This window comes from Salvia hispanica, chromosome 6, assembly GCF_029641045.1.
Source record: "Salvia hispanica isolate PSC_SH4W2 chromosome 6, Shi_PSC_v1, whole genome shotgun sequence".
Lineage (NCBI taxonomy): Eukaryota > Viridiplantae > Streptophyta > Magnoliopsida > Lamiales > Lamiaceae > Salvia > Salvia hispanica.
This window is the reverse complement of record NC_142697.1, coordinates 38,737,288-38,755,011: the sequence shown is the minus strand read 5'-3', so window position 1 is coordinate 38,755,011 and position 17,724 is coordinate 38,737,288. Positions and strand designations below refer to the sequence as shown.

General features: G+C 37.6%; 1 protein-coding gene and 3 long non-coding RNA genes across 4 annotated transcripts; 2 read left to right on the top strand and 2 right to left on the bottom strand.

Annotated features, from left to right (window-relative positions):
- Positions 1-515: 515 nt before the first annotated feature.
- LOC125204612 (kinetochore protein) lies at positions 516-8,469 on the bottom strand. Its single transcript, XM_089060102.1, has 13 exons — positions 8,229-8,469; positions 6,855-6,915; positions 4,069-4,289; positions 3,772-3,990; positions 3,596-3,686; positions 3,330-3,509; positions 2,960-3,049; positions 2,154-2,261; positions 1,921-1,974; positions 1,685-1,799; positions 1,454-1,611; positions 1,268-1,363; positions 516-851 (listed from the first exon to the last, which is right to left on the bottom strand). Exons 3-13 carry the CDS (start codon positions 4,227-4,229, stop codon positions 801-803), a joined length of 1,323 nt encoding a protein of 440 aa, XP_088916228.1. The 5' UTR covers positions 4,230-4,289; positions 6,855-6,915; positions 8,229-8,469; the 3' UTR covers positions 516-800.
- On the top strand, positions 7,384-8,144 carry LOC148923767 (uncharacterized). The gene is made up of 2 exons (XR_016132377.1): positions 7,384-7,792; positions 7,888-8,144. It is a non-coding gene; the product is annotated as an uncharacterized LOC148923767 (long non-coding RNA).
- A 3,871-nt stretch (positions 8,470-12,340) lies between the features above and the next one.
- LOC148923765 (uncharacterized) lies at positions 12,341-14,658 on the bottom strand. The gene is made up of 3 exons (XR_016132650.1): positions 14,418-14,658; positions 13,050-13,110; positions 12,341-12,517 (listed from the first exon to the last, which is right to left on the bottom strand). It is a non-coding gene; the product is annotated as an uncharacterized LOC148923765 (long non-coding RNA).
- LOC148923766 (uncharacterized) lies at positions 13,579-14,333 on the top strand. Its single transcript, XR_016132651.1, has 2 exons — positions 13,579-13,981; positions 14,077-14,333. It is a non-coding gene; the product is annotated as an uncharacterized LOC148923766 (long non-coding RNA).
- Positions 14,659-17,724: the final 3,066 nt, after the last annotated feature.

Genomic DNA, 17,724 nt, shown 5'->3' with positions numbered 1-17,724 from the left:
GCCTATTGCTAGTTACATAAATGACAATCACATGGCCATAAATGACTTGTCTGAATATTCATGGACATTTTACAGATACAAATAGAAGCAGTATAAAGTTTCAAATATGAATAAATTTACCCCCAACGATACCTTCCATGAGACATGAGTCATGTTTTTGTACCCCATTCTCTACTCTTTTAACTGATTCAATTGATATTTATATTTTATCTACATTGTACATTTATTATTTAACTTGATATAAATTAAATAGTTATTTCAATTAATATAATGAACAATAAAATATTTGATATATGTGGCTCCTCCTTTTCCACAAAAATATACAGTACCAAACAACCCTTGATTTCAAAAGTCAAATGGCCCAGGAAAACAGATGGTGAGCTTTCTGTTCACAGCTGAATATAATGTGGACTAACGTTAGAAACCAAATAGACCTGAGACTCCACGTTGCGGCAATGTTTATTTGCCTCATGAACCATTCGCTCTTGTGCGTGATGCAAATAAAACTTTAGACGAGAAAGAATCTCTCTCAAGTACGCAGTGCTATGATTTGAACATGAATTACACGCGCAAAAAAAATATTGTCGGTCGATGTCTATCATAGACGACCTCAAACGACATAGTGCTTGCCGCAGTGTGAAACCATACATTTGTACAACACATTCTGTTAGACCATTGGACACGCAGTGATAGGACGAGATCATATATGGAGCTTCATACAAGTGGTCTCTAATAACATCAACTAAGAAAAACTAGTAGAAGGCAGTAGACAAGCTCCTTCCACGAACAGCTTCGTGTTCTTATCCATTTGATGCTAGCAAGTTGCTTATCGATTTTGAATACTTATCGAACTGCACAAATAATCAAAATGAAAGAGAAATAAATACACTTAGTAAATAACATAAATTGCAGCGTCTACTCCAAAATCAGTAGCTATTTGAGTTGCCTTTTCCACTGATTTCTAAACCATATCTAAACCATGTTGCGTTTGCTTTGAGGTATAAGGAAAATATGGTATATTTTTATTTATCTTTTTAAATCCCTGTTTTATTTTTTCATCCTTACCTATAAAAAGGATTTCACCCTTTCCTATTCCTTATTGTCCCTCACATGAGAGATAATATTAGGGTGGACTCATTTTTTTTATCGATAAGGATGCAACATAAATTATCAGCACTGTTGTAGATGCATTCTAGAATATGAAGATAGTTATAGCCAAGACACAAAATCTTACGAGCATCTGCGAAAATAACTTTTAAATAAGTACCTCTGACACAATTTCTTCATATTTATGGCTTAATTTTTGAATTTTAGCATCTGCTTCCTCCCTAATGTTTTTTCTCTTCAAATTTATAGCTTCTGCCTGCAAAATGTTGACATACGTTAAATGTAAAACTGGTCACAAGTCAAAGAGATAACATAAGCCACCAAAAGAATTCATATATCAACTTACCTCTGCAACCACAGATTCCACATGTTTCTCCCTCAATTCTAATGCACGCCTCTTTGATTCCACTTCAAATTCGACATTATTTACCTCCTTATCTGCCTCTTCTTGGCGCATAGCTTTCTCTTTCTCCAGTTGCCTCTTGTATTCTTTTAGCTGGTCCGCTGTTAACAGTCCAAATTAAGGAATCAGATCACAGAACTGATCATTACTGAAAAAAGTTTAAAATGTGCCCACCTTTTGATTGCATATCTACAAGTTTTGCTTCCAGTGATTTGACTTGAACATCTTCGTCACTAAGCTTACTTTTGAGGACCTTCACTTCTTTCTCAACTGACTTTGCGGAACTTACCTGTTTGTAGTGCCGACAAAACAATTCATGTATCAAGCTTAAAATAGAGCACTTGATTACATGGAAAATTGTTTTCACATGTTCCAAATGCAAGTATTGGGCTAAAAGAAAAAACTAAAACCTGCTCTTGTACAGCCTGCATCCGACTTAAGTGCTTAGAGATTTTCTTGCAAGCCTGAGGATCAGAATATAAAATCTCATCAATCTCACTACATATAATGTAAAATATATTTGCTTTTCAAATATATCATAAATAGAACAGAACTGCAGGACTGAATTTACATGCTTCGCAAAATTATTAAGCGGCAATTTTTTTTCTACAATTTAGACCATTAAATGTGAAACATTGAAGACCTTAGCATAGGCCTCAAGCTTGGCAGTCTTATCCTGAAAAGATTGTATTGCAGCTCTTTCAGCATCTTTCGCCTCAGCTAGGGCCAACTTTTTCTCCTCCAAAGCCCTCTGAAATTATTGAAAATGAATTAAAAAAACTAGGATTTTAATGCAGCCTTTATTATCATCAGTCCACTTACTAAGGGAGAACATATTCAGGTATGAAATGAGAAATGTAAATACACTTTCTCAGACGGAAATTTAAAACTCGTTCCTCTCACGGAGTACGTAAAAATAGCCCATTCGAACCCAGAGGACAATGCACAAACAAAAACGAATAAGAACATGAAAGGAGGAGAAAAAAAAGAACAATGAAAGGCGGACACATTAAATATCAGGCTAAATAATACAGAATTGACAAGTGCACATACTTTGGTAAAAATAACATCTGCCAGTCTGGAAAGAACATGACGATTGAAGTGTACTTGTGTATGCATATCAAAGTCAAAGACTAACAATAAACACCTACAAAACAGGCAAAACTCCTATGCAACCTAAACCATATGATGATTCATCCCTCGTAATATTACCGACCTACCCTACAAGAGTATACTTCACAAACTAAACTATATCTGGCTGAAAAATCTGGCTTTCAAGCAATCAAGGATACAGTAGTGCCATGTAATATGATGCCAGCAGAACCAGCAGAGAATGAACAGCAACTTAGCCAGCTTTTTGTTTGAAAATGTTTTGAACATCTATAGAGATATATATTACACTTCATCAAAGTTAGTTGAGATTCAGACTAAAATTAATGCAGACATTACCTGAAGTTTGTCTGGTGATTGTACGATTTTAGAACGCAAACTAGCATTTTCTTGAACACTTTGAACAAGGGCAAATTCTGCACTAGAGATCTGATAAAAAGAGAATAGGATCAGAAGGGTCCTGGTTGATTGTGCCCACACCAGTTTGTAACTTGATGGGGACAACCCAAAAAACTAAAGCATGTATTCCAATAAAAAGTTAATAGGCAATAGGACTTTGCTCAAAATGTGAAAATCACAAAGGAAAATGTAAAATTATTTGTTAGTGGATAATGCAAAACCTCATGAAAATGTGTAGTGGATCAGAGTACTCCACATCAGAGAAACCAAGTTTACTCAACAAAGAGACACGCCAAACAAGATGCCAAACCTTCTCATCAGTTTCTTTGCTCTTCTCCTTCAATTGCTTGATCGTAGTCCTCAACGTCGCTTGATCCTTGTTGAGTTCATCAACTGTATGATGCAATTCCTTAATCTTCAAACTCAATTCCTGCACTCCCGGCAAGTCCTTCTCTCTTAACTCCTCAATCTCTGCTATCTCTGCATTCAACTGCAATATCCAAAGATAGTTAAGATATATTTGCAGTATACCTATCAAATCCCCGAACAAGCACCAGTGTAAACATCATGAAGCACCTGCAAAATTCTAGCTTCAGCAGCTAGCTTCTGCTGCTCAAAATGTTCTAGATCGTCAAAAATAGGCTTCAATAGCTCCATTTTTGCATTCCTAAACATTATAATCAGTTCAAATCATGCCCTGCTCAACAGTTATATCAGTACTGAATCATGATAAGAAACTGGTTTGCAATCACCTGTGGAGGTGAAAATTGAGAAGTGCGCTGAGGAAGAACTCGGTGCGGTCAGCCTCTGGCTTAATCAAGTCTTTAGGGGTGAAGGATTTGGGACAGCTAATAGCCGTCAAAAGCTGTCGAAGCTTGACGTACACATTCATGATCCGAATCGAGTGCAAGTGGTGTTCGGGATTTTCGATATGCTCCAGCGCCTCAAATTCCATCTGCTCTTCGTCGTCCCTGGAAATTCGTAATCGATAACTTGAAAACGAGAAATCTAGAATTGATTGCAGATTTAGGTTAGGGTATTTAGCTTACTTGAGAATGTCCATGTAGATGAGGATGTGAGAGTAGAGTTTGCAGATGAGGTCGGGGTCGGGGCGGAGGAGTTCGGACTCCGACACGACGGCGATCTGGGACGCGGACAGTACCGCGACGATTTGGTGGCGGGGGAGCCTGGGATAATCGAATTTCGACATTTCCTTCTCCTTGCTCACACCAACTGTTTGTGTTTTGAGCCAAGTGAAGTGAAGTGAAATCTGTAGGGCAAATTATTCAGCAGATCAAACCTTGTGGATTTCCCGCTTTTTCTAGAATCTGGATTTAAATTAGTTATTGATTTTTTTTTTTGCAAATATTAAATTATGAAAAATTGTAGATGTTAGCCCAATCTTGATTCGGACCGGCCCGTTAAAAATAGCGGATGGAAACATTGGCCCAAATGATTTGGGCTTTCTGTTCAATACTATGCCCTTTGCAAACATGAGTTTTACAAACGACCACCATGAATATGATAGTGTACGACATCTGATTTTATGCAAAATCGGAAAAATAAGAGAGAGATAATAAAATGAATGAAAATTATTAGTAGAAAATGGGACTTTTTTTTTGTAAAGAAAAAGGTAAATAGATAGAGACCAATTCCTATAGGCTCCCCAAAATATATATACTCAATAGTAGTAATTTTTGGTCTTCAAAATAGTCTATTATTGGAAATACAATTGAAAATAATGGTTTTAACTATCCAAAACAAAATCACAAAAACCATTTTAATGATCATAACATTGAAAGCAACTTTTTCCTCCAAAAATAAAACCAGTCTTACTTTTGTCCCTAGTCACTACCTTATTCTTGTATGGTCCATTCTCAATCAGTTTCTGCTACCACTTTCTACCAAATAAAGTAATAATGTACTACGTAGTAAGTAACAAACATTTAACTAATTTCTAACTTTAGTATACTTCATTCAAACACTTAACCTATACTCCAGTCCAGAGATATATTCTAGGCTCCTTTAGAGCATCCACCGTAGGTGAACACCTTTTGGTGGACAATTTTTTTTTTGTTCATAGCCACTTTTTATTTGTCCACAGCCACAAAAAAAAGTGTCTGCAGCAATAGTGGGCACTTTTTTATGGACAAATTTCACTTTATTTTATTTATTGTATATTTTAATTCAATTACAATTAAAATCATCGGACTAAAAATAATTAGAGAAAAACGGCTAGTGCAATAAAATTAAAATTGAAAACTAAATTTTCGTCGGATTAAAGTGAGGGAAAATTACAGCGAAAATTTGATCTACGGAAAATCACACATGTTCTTCACGCTACGTCGCCTCCCCTACGTGCCCAGACCTCTTCAATCAAATCGACCTGGAGTTGGTCATGTGTTGTGCTCTTGCGTATATCAGCGAAACGTTGGATCAGATATTCATTACTACGTGGTACACCCATCTGTATCGGCGCGAAGGCAACGCCATGACTTGTACTTGCACCATCTTCCGGCGCCCAACGTTCTGTAGCAAATCCTTCATCTTCTATTATCATATTGTGCAATATGATACATGCTACCATAATATTCGCGACATCATCTCCGTGCCAAACTCGTGCCGGGCAGCGTAGAATGGCCCATCGCGCTTGGAGCACACCAAAAGCTCGCTCAACATCTTTCCTAGCGGCCTCTTGTTTTCGCGCAAAATATTGTCTCTTCGCTCCAGCCGGTTGGCGAAGTGTCTTGACGAATACGGGCCAACGAGGGTATATTCCATCTGCCAAATAGTATCCCCTGCGATACTGCGTGCCATTTGCTACAAAACTGATCTCTGGACCCTCTCCCCGACACTCATCAGTGAAGATAGACGACGACTGCAGAACGTTGATGTCGTTGTTCGAACCCGCAACACCGAAATACGCATGCCAGATCCGCAAACGGTAGTCAGCAACGGCTTCGAGAATCATCGATGGATGTTTCTGCTTGAAACCGGTAGTGTCACGACCGCACTTTGCTAAGGATAGCAAACACAGTTTATCGTGACTAGGGGAGGATTAAAGAAGCGGCGAAGAAAGGGAAATCTCGACAAAACTGGAATGAACGAAATTAAATTAGAATAACCGGCAAAATATATTAGAGTGCGTAATACAAAAGAACATAAGCTCGTTATTTACATTGCAGCGGAAGAGTCAAGAGAGGATGACACCGTGTATGGAGACACGATGCATCCAAGCATTTATCAAACTGAAACACATTCGCCATCTCTGCTCAACATCGCCCCTCGTCGCCACCGCTTAACCTGCATATTTAGAAATATATGCAGGGCTGAGTACAAAAGTACTCAGTGAACACATTGCCGAAAATTACACATATACATTTGAAAATATTGTCAAGCCATCATCATAGTAACACTCAGGGGTTTTATTGAAAAGACCTGAGCTTACTAAAAATATTCACATTGGGCCCCTTTTTCCTGTACTTAGCCATATCTGATCATCTTGTGCCGCTGAGATGGTGTTCTCATACGGTCACCTTCCCTGCCCAACATGACAGAGGTATCCTTGTGCCGGGAAGGTGGCCACCTTCCACGGTGACCTTCTCTGCCGTCCGTTCACGGCCAGAGGTATCCTTGTGTACACTAGTCCGAGCGGGGACACCACCCTCACTGGGACCCGAATTCGACTTATATATCATCATTCATAATTCACTTGGCCTTAGCCAACAGATATGCATCATACACAAAACATTTATGGCAAGACAATATCAATTCACGAACATGTTTTCGAATTTTCACAAAATATAATTTGTATTTTTAGTATAAGAAAGCTCACCTCGTTCGTTTAATTTCCTTAACTTGAAATTCTTGCTCCGACTTTAACTTGCAAAGATAGCCTTTTTGAAAACATCACAATATAATATAAAATACCAATCAGACTTCAATAAATTCTTGAACTTTAATAGGAATGCATGCCTCCTAACTAATGTCTTTTATTTTTCACTCATCCTTAAGAAATTTCTAAAACTCATACACTATTTGATCATTCTTTTTCTATTAGGCTCGGATTAATTTGGCTCATGCTAGATTACCAAAATTTAATATTAAATTTTTTCCAAGTAAATTCTAATTCCAAATCTTTCCCTTTATTTCCGGTCCAAGTGATTAGATCTCAGATTGGGCCTATTCAAATTATGTATTGCAACACCAATTATTTAGAAGTTGGGCTCAAATTATCTCACACCTTAGTTTAGCCTAGTAAATAAAATGTTAGCCCAACCATTAAATTCAGTAGCCCAATCAAATAAATCCATTACTAATAACTAAATGCTTCTCCTTCCTCATTCCACCGTGACTATCAAAGAATAGGAAAAGAGCTCTCCCCTTCCTGCCTGCTGCTGATCGTCGGCCAACCTCCCTTCAGCGCCGCCGCCGCCGACTCCTTCGGCGGTGTTCTCTCCTCCTCTTCATCTCTCTCTCTCTCTCTCTCTCTCTCTCTCTCGTCTCTCCCTCTTCTCTCTCTTTCTCCTAATTTTCCCCAATTTCAGAAATAGCTTCGTCGCCCCTTCTCTCCTATCGGTCTCCCTCTCGGCTTTTCTCTCCCCACCGCCGCCGGCTACACCGATCCACCGCCTCCCTCCTCAATTTCCATATCTGCCGCCGCCGCCAATGCGCATGCACAAGCGGCGGCTCCGGCCCTTTCCGTTCCTCGCGCTGCCGGAGCAGTTCTCCGAAGCCACCACAGTCTCCGTCTCTTCGCCGAACTCCCGAAAGGTAAGGTATGCCCAATTTTTTTTCATTTCCCCCTTTTTGTTTTATTTCTAAAGATTAAATCTTGAATTTCAAAATTTGGTCTTTTTAACTTGTAGACGTGTAAAGGTCTTGAAATCATTGAATTGGTGACATATCGGGATTGTGGGACTGTCCTCGTGTCGATGGGGTGCCTAAAAGTCCATTCGCCGGAATCCGGCAGATTCGTGTCTGAGGAGATAAGTCTTCAAACTGTGTGTTATTATGATTATAGGACTTATGTTGTCTACTTTATGCATTTGGTGATATTTGAACAATTATGTTGTTGCTTGCTAAATGCTATTTGGAAGTTTCAATGATGGAATATGTTGTTAAACTTGTTGTGACGGATTCTAGTTTCAAATTATATGCATATGCTTGTTCATACATTAAAGAAAAGAGAGAGAGGCTTGGGACTTACTGTTTGTGTGTGAAAAGTGTTTGGATTGGGGACTTGATTTGATCCTCCAATTATCAGCAACTCCCCCCTCGGACTCTTTTATGCTATGTGTGTTTGTGTGATGAGAATTTTTGAAATGATGGGTGGCTGTTTAAGGAAACTTTGGGGGTTTATAAACTTGTTCCCTTAAATTCCTTTGCAAGCTACTTAAGCAGGTGGGGAAAGGTTTAACTTGGGGAGGTTTGGATGTATGTCATAGATATTTTGTTCATTTTGTCAGAGATGAATCTTCTCAGGCACTCCGTATCTGCATTGTGATCTTAGTTTGATTTTCCCCACATTTCTTTATAGATTTTACTAATAGTTTATCATATATCTATATATATATTTTCTCTAATTATTTTCTTATGTAGGAGAGAATCATTTGGAGAACATTGGCAATTCCTATGATGATTTGTTCCTCCTTGGAGTGTGAGCACGAAACATTGAACGAGCTGCCCAGGACTTGCACGTCTCTTTCTAATTGTAATAGATCAGGAATTTGATAAATTTGTATAGTAGTACTTTAGCAGACTTTGGAAGGATGTGTCGGACATTATAAACTTTTATTTGGTTCTTTTCTCTTAGTTGCACTTGAAATGTTCGTTTGAGAACAAAGCAACTATTATTAAATTCCAAGATTCGATTTTTATTATGAATGAAAAGGGCAGGTTTTGAATTCTAGTATTTTTTTTTTTGCTACTACTACTAGTAATAATAATAATAGTAATAGTAATAAGGTACGAAAGTTCGGGCTGTTACATTCTACCCCCCTTAAAAGAAATTTCGTCCCGAAATTTAGGAAGTATCTAGGCAAAAAGGTTCAGGATATTTCTCTTTCATTTTCTCTTCGTGTCCGTGGTTTTTCCACAAAACTTTACTATAGTAATTAATTTATTCCGAAGTTGCTGCACCTTTCGATCTAGTATTGTCACCGGCTTTTCTTCATAACTCAGGTCGGGTGTTACGTAATCTCTTCACGATGAATCATGTATTTTGTGTTGGACATTTACTTTTGTAGTTGAGAAACGTGGAACATGTTGTGTACGCTCGCAAAACTTAGTGGTAGTGCTAACTGATATGCTACTGGACCCACTTCCTTAACGATTTCGTATTATTCGATGAATCGAGGTTTTAGCTTACAATTAATATTAATTATAGATATTCATTTTTCTCTTATGCTAAAAGTTAAATTCGTGTGACATGCTTCGGCGTACGACTTTTTCCGGCTTTCAACTTGTCGATCCTTTCCTTTGATTGCCAGTCTTCTATGTCCATTTCAGGGTACTTTATCCTTCAGGCGTATTTTGCGAATGTCAATGTCTTTCATGCCCTCCATGAGATCTCAAGTCGATAGTTAATCTAATAGTCTTATCTTAGACAGAAACTGAATCTGAAATTTAAAGAGGATTATTGAAAATGTTCTTGTTTTGGAAGATTATAGAGTCACTTAACAAAACGACTATGACTAGCTCAATTACATAATCATATGGTTTCACCATAAAATCACACTGGTAACTTGACAATAAGTCTTCATAAAATGGAAGGACTATGTTCAAATGGGGCTCATTAGACTCACTCCAATAAAAGAAATGATACAACTTCAAAGGGCTTTAACTATACCCATAGGACTTGAGAATTTTCTTGTGGTAAGAGCTTGCCGGATAGAATAAATTGCGAAAACGAGGATTCGAATCAACTGAATTTAGATTTCAACAATAGGTTGCAATTATTAAAATCCAAAATGGATAGTCAAATAGAAAAGCTTCAGGTATTACTAGACAACTGAAATAATTGGTCACGGATTGATCTGAGAAGAATAAGAAAAGCAATCTATTGTCATATTTGCTCAATAACATGGTGATAGAAGATCATGTCAACAAAATTTTCAAAGTTTATAAGCAGCTCAAGGAAACCAAGTCATAGAGGCAACAATAGGAAATTAGTCAAGGGAAAAAAACAAATTGCCAGCATTAAATGTGGAGCTGCAGAAAAGCTCAAATCAAGAAACAATAATCGTGTTGGAATTTAGAAGATGAGACTACTCATATGAAATAAAGAGCTAGTCAATAAGCATGTTTGAAAACACAAATGGTCAAATCAAAAGCTTAGATCGCACCGGATGGCTGCTCCAATATAGTAAGATTGAAAATAATTGGTTTCAAGTGGATTTGAAAAGAAGAGAGCAAGGATTTGATCAACAACATCGTGATACGATGTCACGTTAATGAATTCTCAAGGTTTATAAGCAAATCGAGAATACTAACTCATAGAGGAGGAAGAGCAAACTAGTTAAAGGAGAGTCGGATTGCTAGCTTTAAATATGGAGCTGCAGAGAATTTCAAAGCAAGATACAATAATCGTATTAGACTTTAGAAGAGGGGAAGTACACATATAAAATGAAGATCTCGTCAACAAACATGTTTGAGAACACAAACGGTCAACTAACGGTCTTAAAAGAATATATTATCCTTGGAAGAGACAATTACAAAGGAATATGATCATTTTGAAAACCATAACTAAAACAACACAAAATATGGGAGTTTGCGGCAGGAATTCAGAGAGTAAAAATATTGTTTTATACAGGACGAGTTTGAAAACATGAGAGAGTAAGCTAATTTTATGTAAATTGAAAGTGGTTCTTAACCTTGATATAGGAGATAGGAAACAATGGCACAATAAAAGTAGTCATTTAAGGTGTTAATCCAATAAGAGAATATTTTGATCAAGGAGAGCTTCAAGAAAAATGAATTTCATGGAACCCAGGTAAGTGTTGCTGATGAATTTTGTTGGTCAACTATAATGGTGATACTTCTTCGTTTTACTCTTTACAAGGGAATGGTAAATGAATTATCGGAAACTTTGGTTCCAAACTACTTTTACTTCACGATCGCGTCAGATGACCATAGGTGGAGATTACAACTCTTTGGTACTCTCGGATCATCAAAATGCTTGTTCTCGTAACATATCGTTATTGTATGACTAGAATCATTGTCTACATTGTAGACACATTCTCTTGCGATGTATCCATTGCCTAGTTGGGTCAAAGGTACACTCTATTAGAGCGGTTGGATTGTCACGAGGAACAATGCTAACCTAGACTATTCATGTCATCAGGGCGTAAAGAATAACATCTAATCCCAGTTATTTTTTTTGGAAACATCATTTGTTCGCAGCTTAATCATTTTCTCACAACCAAGTTTCTTCCTTATCGTGTATTTTATTATTATTATGAATTAATTAAATTTTTTTTATTTTTTTTTTCGCTCGGGAAGGCAGGAAATGTTCATATTGTACTCCTAAGTTCGAGTTCATATCGTAATTTTAGAAGGAATACACAACTCAAAACATCATAAGGTCTTGAGAAGTTTGATTTTCCAATACTTGCAATTTCTCTTTTATCTGTATCGTTCTAGAATACGATAGTAAAGTCATTGTGATTCGAGATCGAATCATATTCTTTTAAAAGAGAGGCATGCATCCTTAAGCATTCTATATTCTGTGAGAAACGACTTAATTCTCTATTTTATAGGACCTGTGTTCTAGAAGTTTGACTCATACAAGATACCCTTTTCTTTCAAACATTATAAACTCTTCACGAAAATAAACAACATCGTAAAAATTTCACTTTGAAAATCAACTATTTTTCTTGGTTCAAAACACTTTAACTTGAAAGAAGTAGCTATAACTTTTAAATTCAAATCTCACTCTTTTCTCAAAAATTCATTTCTCCTTTTCTTCTGCCCCTAAAAAGGGAATACGTTACCACTTCCTTTTCTGAATTGAGCTTTATAAACTTCACTTTCTCTTCAAAGAGCAAAAGTTACCTCTTTTCTTGGTTGAGCGGGATGAGTCGGGGTGTTGAGCATTTGGCGCTTAAACTTTTAGTCTAGGGATACAAATCTAGACTAAGACTGAAAGAAGACTCTTGGGTCCAGAGCGGAAAGAAAATTGCTCTGATACCATTCTGTCACGACCGCACTTTGCTAAGGATAGCAAACACAGTTTATCGTGACTAGGGGAGGATTAAAGAAGCGGCGAAGAAAGGGAAATCTCGACAAAACTGGAATGAACGAAATTAAATTAGAATAACCGGCAAAATATATCAGAGTGCATAATACAAAAGAACATAAGCTCGTTATTTACATTGCAGCGGAAGAGTCAAGAGAGGATGACACCGTGTATGGAGACACGATGCATCCAAGCATTTATCAAACTGAAACACATTCGCCATCTCTGCTCAACATCGCCCCTCGTCGCCACCGCTTAACCTGCATATTTAGAAATATATGCAGGGCTGAGTACAAAAGTACTCAGTGAACACATTGCCGAAAATTACACATATACATTTGAAAATATTTTCAAGCCATCATCATAGTAACACTCAGGGGTTTTATTGAAAAGACCTGAGCTTACTAAAAATATTCACATTGGGCCCCTTTTTCCTGTACTTAGCCATATCTGATTATCTTGTGCCGCTGAGATGGTGTTCTCATACGGTCACCTTCCCTGCCCAACATGACAGAGGTATCCTTGTGCCGGGAAGGTGGCCACCTTCTACGGTCACCTTATCTGCCGTCCGTCCACGGCCAGAGGTATCCTTGTGTACACTAGTCCGAGCGGGGACACCACCCTCACTGGGACCCGAATTCGACTTATATATCATCATTCATAATTCACTTGGCCTTAGCCAACAGATATGCATCATACACAAAACATTTATGGCAAGACAATATCAATTCACGAACATGTTTTCGAATTTTCACAAAATATAATTTGTATTTTTAGTATAAGAAAGCTCACCTCGTTCGTTTAATTTCCTTAACTTGAAATTCTTGCTCCGACTTTAACTTGCAAAGATAGCCTTTTTGAAAACATCACAATATAATATAAAATACCAATCAGACTTCAATAAATTCTTGAACTTTAATAGGAATGCATGCCTCCTAACTAATGTCTTTTATTTTTCACTCATCCTTAAGAAATTTCTAAAACTCATACACTATTTGATCATTCTTTTTCTATTAGGCTCGGATTAATTTGGCTCATGCTAGATTACCAAAATTTAATATTAAATTTTTTCCAAGTAAATTCTAATTCCAAATCTTTCCCTTTATTTCCGGTCCAGGTGATTAAATCTCAGATTGGGCCTATTCAAATTATGTATTGCAACACCAATTATTTAGAAGTTGGGCTCAAATTAACTCACACCTTAGTTTAGCCTAGTAAATAAAATGTTAGCCCAACCATTAAATTCAGTAGCCCAATCAAATAAATCCATTACTAATAACTAAATGCTTCTGCTTCCTCATTCCACCGTGACTATCAAAGAATAGGAAAAGAGCTCTCCCCTTCCTGCCTGCTGCTGATCGTCGGCCAACCTCCCATCAGCGCCGCCGCCGCCGCCTCCTTCGGCGGTGTTCTCTCCTCCTCTTCATCTCTCTCTCTCTCTCTCTCTCTCTCGTCTCTCCCTCTTCTCTCTCTTTCTCCTAATTTTCCCCAATTTCAGAAATAGCTTCGTCGCCCCTTCTCTCCTATCGGTCTCCCTCTCGGCTTCTCTCTCCCCACCGCCGCCGGCTACACCGATCCACCGCCTCCCTCCTCAACTTCCATATCTGCCGCCGCCACCAATGCGCATGCACAAGCGGCGGCTCCGGCCCTTTCCGTTCCTCGCGCTGCCGGAGCAGTTCTCCGAAGCCACCACAGTCTCCGTCTCTTCGCCGAACTCCCGAAAGGTAAGGTATGCCCAATTTTTTTTCATTTCTCCCTTTTTGTTTTATTTCTAAAGATTAAATCTTGAATTTCAAAATTTGATCTTTTTAACTTGTAGATGTGTAAAGGTCTTGAAATCATTGAATTGGTGACATATCGGGATTGTGGGACTGTCCTCGTGTCGATGGGGTGCCTAAAAGTCCATTCGCCGGAATCCGGCAAATTCGTGTCTGGGGAGATAAGTCTTCAAACTGTGTGTTATTATGATTATAGGACTTATGTTGTCTACTTTATGCATTTGGTGATATTTGAACAATTATGTTGTTGCTTGCTAAATGCTATTTGGAAGTTTCAATGATGGAATATGTTGTTAAACTTGTTGTGACGGATTCTAGTTTCAAATTATATGCATATGCTTGTTCATACATTAAAGAAAAGAGAGAGAGGCTTGGGACTTACTGTTTGTGTGTGAAAAGTGTTTGGATTGGGGACTTGATTTGATCCTCCAATTATCAGCAACTCCCCCCTCGGACTCTTTTATGCTATGTGTGTTTGTGTGATGAGAATTTTTGAAATGATGGGTGGCTGTTTAAGGAAACTTTGGGGGTTTATAAACTTGTTCCCTTAAATTCCTTTGCAAGCTACTTAAGCAGGTGGGGAAAGGTTTAACTTGGGGAGGTTTGGATGTATGTCATAGATATTTTGTTCATTTTGTCAGAGATGAATCTTCTCAGGCACTCCGTATCTGCATTGTGATCTTAGTTTGATTTTCCTCACATTTCATTATAGATTTTACTAATAGTTTATCATATATCTATATATATATTTTCTCTAATTATTTTCTTATGTAGGAGAGAATCCATTTGGAGAACATTGGCAATTCCTATGATGATTTGTTCCTCCTTGGAGTGTGAGCACGAAACATTGAACGAGCTGCCCAGGACTTGCACGTCTCTTTCTAATTGTAATAGATTAGGAATTTGATAAATTTGTATAGTAGTACTTTAGCAGACTTTGGAAGGATGTGTCGGACATTATAAACTTTTATTTGGTTCTTTTCTCTTAGTTGCACTTGAAATGTTTGTTTGAGAACAAAGCAACTATTATTAAATTCCAATTGAATTCGATTTTTATTATAAATGAAAAGGGCAGGTTTTGAATTCTAGTATTTTTTTTTTGCTACTACTAATAATAATAATAATAATAATAATAATAATAATAATAATAATAATAATAATAGTAATAGTAATAAGGTACGAAAGTTCGGGCTGTTACAGGTAGTGAACTGGCCTTTCCACGCCACCGGACAGTTTTTCCACTCCCAATGCATGCAATCAATGCTGCCCATCATCCCTGGGAAATTGTGCACCGCACCGTGCATATCTAGCCGTCTCTGGCACTCATCAAAGGTTGGCTTTCGTAGGAACTCCAGACCAAAGACTTCCCGAATGCCCTTACAAAACTGCCGGAGCACATTTAGACTAGTCGTCTCACCCATCTGTAGGTATTCGTCGAACATATCAGCCGGTCCGGCATAGGCAAGCTGCCTAATTGCAGAGGTGCATTTCTGCAAAGTAGACAGCCCGATCTGGCCAGTGCAATCACTCCGGAGCGTGAAGCACTCGAACCGGTCCGCCAATGTCGTCGCTATATGGGTAAAGAGCGGTCGCGACATTCTGAAACGCCGACGAAAAATCTCAGCCGGGTAACGAGGGTCAGCGCTAAAGTAGTCGGCCATAAGCCGCTCAGCCGCTCCGACATGGTCTCGTGGGATTGTCCGACGATGACGAATCTCACGAGGGATCGCCGCCGCCGCCGCCTCGTCGGCCTCCCTCTGCATCTCTTGAATCAAAGAATCCCATGCTTGATTCCACAAATCATCCATAATTGAAAAGTTTTTAGAGATAGAAAATTTGGATAGAAAGTGAAATGGGTGTGAAGATGTGTGTGGAGAGAAGATGAAAATGGGAGGAATATTTATAAAAAACCATTACAAATTCGAAATAAAAATAAAAAATAAAAAAATTTAAAACCGGCGACCGCCGCGCCGGTTTCGCCGCACAATAGATAGGCGCGGCGGCCGCCGCGCTTCTCTCTCCATCGGCTGTCCTCGCCGCAATCGCGGCGAATGCCCGTCCGCCCCAGCAAATTCGTCCGCCCCCGGGGCGGACGCCTCCTCCGCTATAGCCCGCCGCGGCTAAGCCCCAAACGGGGCGGCCGGCGCGCCGCCTCTATAGTGGATGCCCTTATAGCTCAAAAATCAGTTGAGTACGTAATTTCTACAATGAGATCAGAATTGTATCAATTTATAACTTACAACTAATAGTAGAACATATGTTTCTTACTCCAAATTCAGAAAATCTATGAAGTTTTGAATGGGAGGTCAATGAGATGGTTCCGAACACAACCACCAGTTCAAAAAAATTAGTATTGTTGACAAATAAAACCAAAATAATTATAACAATGTCTTCGATGTAAATCAAGAATTGAAACTACGATGAATTTATATTACGTGTGTCTATTACTAAAAACTATTAATGCACCAACCAATCAGATGCAATGCGATATAATATACATCTAATTATGGAATAAAATAAACAGATTGTCGATTACTCGAAATCATCACGACCATTGTGTCGTGCTTTGACCAAATAACCTTATTTAACTACAAAGACATGGGTAGACCCATAGGCTAAAAAATTACTACTAAATCTTTTCTCCTTTTTTTTTCTTTTCCTTGTCCCAATCAATTCCACCGCTACATTTCCATACAATATAATGTGGTTTAGTTAATTGCATCCCCAATATTAATACATGGCTATTTAAAAATTGGCAAGTGGAAATGGAATAAATTCATTAATATTTAGACAAAGATTTGATTCTTATTTGTGGACAACACGTTTAATAAATTTATCGTTCACATCCAAAAATATGTCATGTGAATTTGCGTATCCGCACCTTTTCATGACAAATGAATTGCATAGTGTAGCCATCATTTATGGATTTGTATGATTGAAAATATTTTATACTACTACTATAATACAATGTGTCCTTCGAGCTTTGACCAACTAGGGTGGGAATAAACTTTTATCTAATAAACTACCGAGTATTTGGTCTATTAGCATATTATACTCCATTAATAAATCTTTTTCCCTTTAAGTATTTAGTTAAAAAATTGAAGGTTCGAATCATATCAATTATGTGTATGTGATAATGTGATTATAGGGGTGGGTAGGAACGGTATACCTTATCGAAACCACCATACAGTATACCTTATCGTAAATACGGTATGCGAAAAAGTCATACCTTTACCTTACCAAAGTTTTCGGTATAACGAACTTTGGTATACCTTATTTTCGGTATGACGAATTTTCATACTAATACCGTACCGAAGTTCGGTATACCTTACTTTTGCGGTATACCTAACTTTCAACATCAATTAAAATAGAAAATTAGAGTATTTAGAATATTATTTATATTTTATAATTTTAAAAATAAATTAAATATAATTTATTCATAATTATATTTATATTTCACAATAGATTTTATAATTTAAAAATATATAAAAATATATAAAAATATATTTATATATAATTGTGTTTATATTTTTGTGGTATATACCTTAGTTTATGGTATATATCGAATTTCGGTATGCAGCGGCATAACGCGGTATTTAAAAATTCACACTGTTACCTAACCGGAATCTTTTGGTTAGGTATCATATCGTACCGAAAGTCACGGTATACCAAAAATTCGGTATTTTTTT

Bases quoted from the DNA above. Each gene is read 5' to 3' on its own strand.
- LOC125204612 (XM_089060102.1), bottom strand. From the start codon at position 4,229: ATGTCGAAATTCGATTATCCCAGGCTCCCCCGCCACCAAATCGTCGCG. The intron at 3,050-3,329 runs GTTTGGCATCTT...TCTTTTTATCAG, and splicing joins GCAAAGAAACTGATGAGAAG to ATCTCTAGTGCAGAATTTGC. The intron at 1,612-1,684 runs GTGGGCACATTT...GACTGTTAACAG, and splicing joins TGTAGATATGCAATCAAAAG to CGGACCAGCTAAAAGAATAC.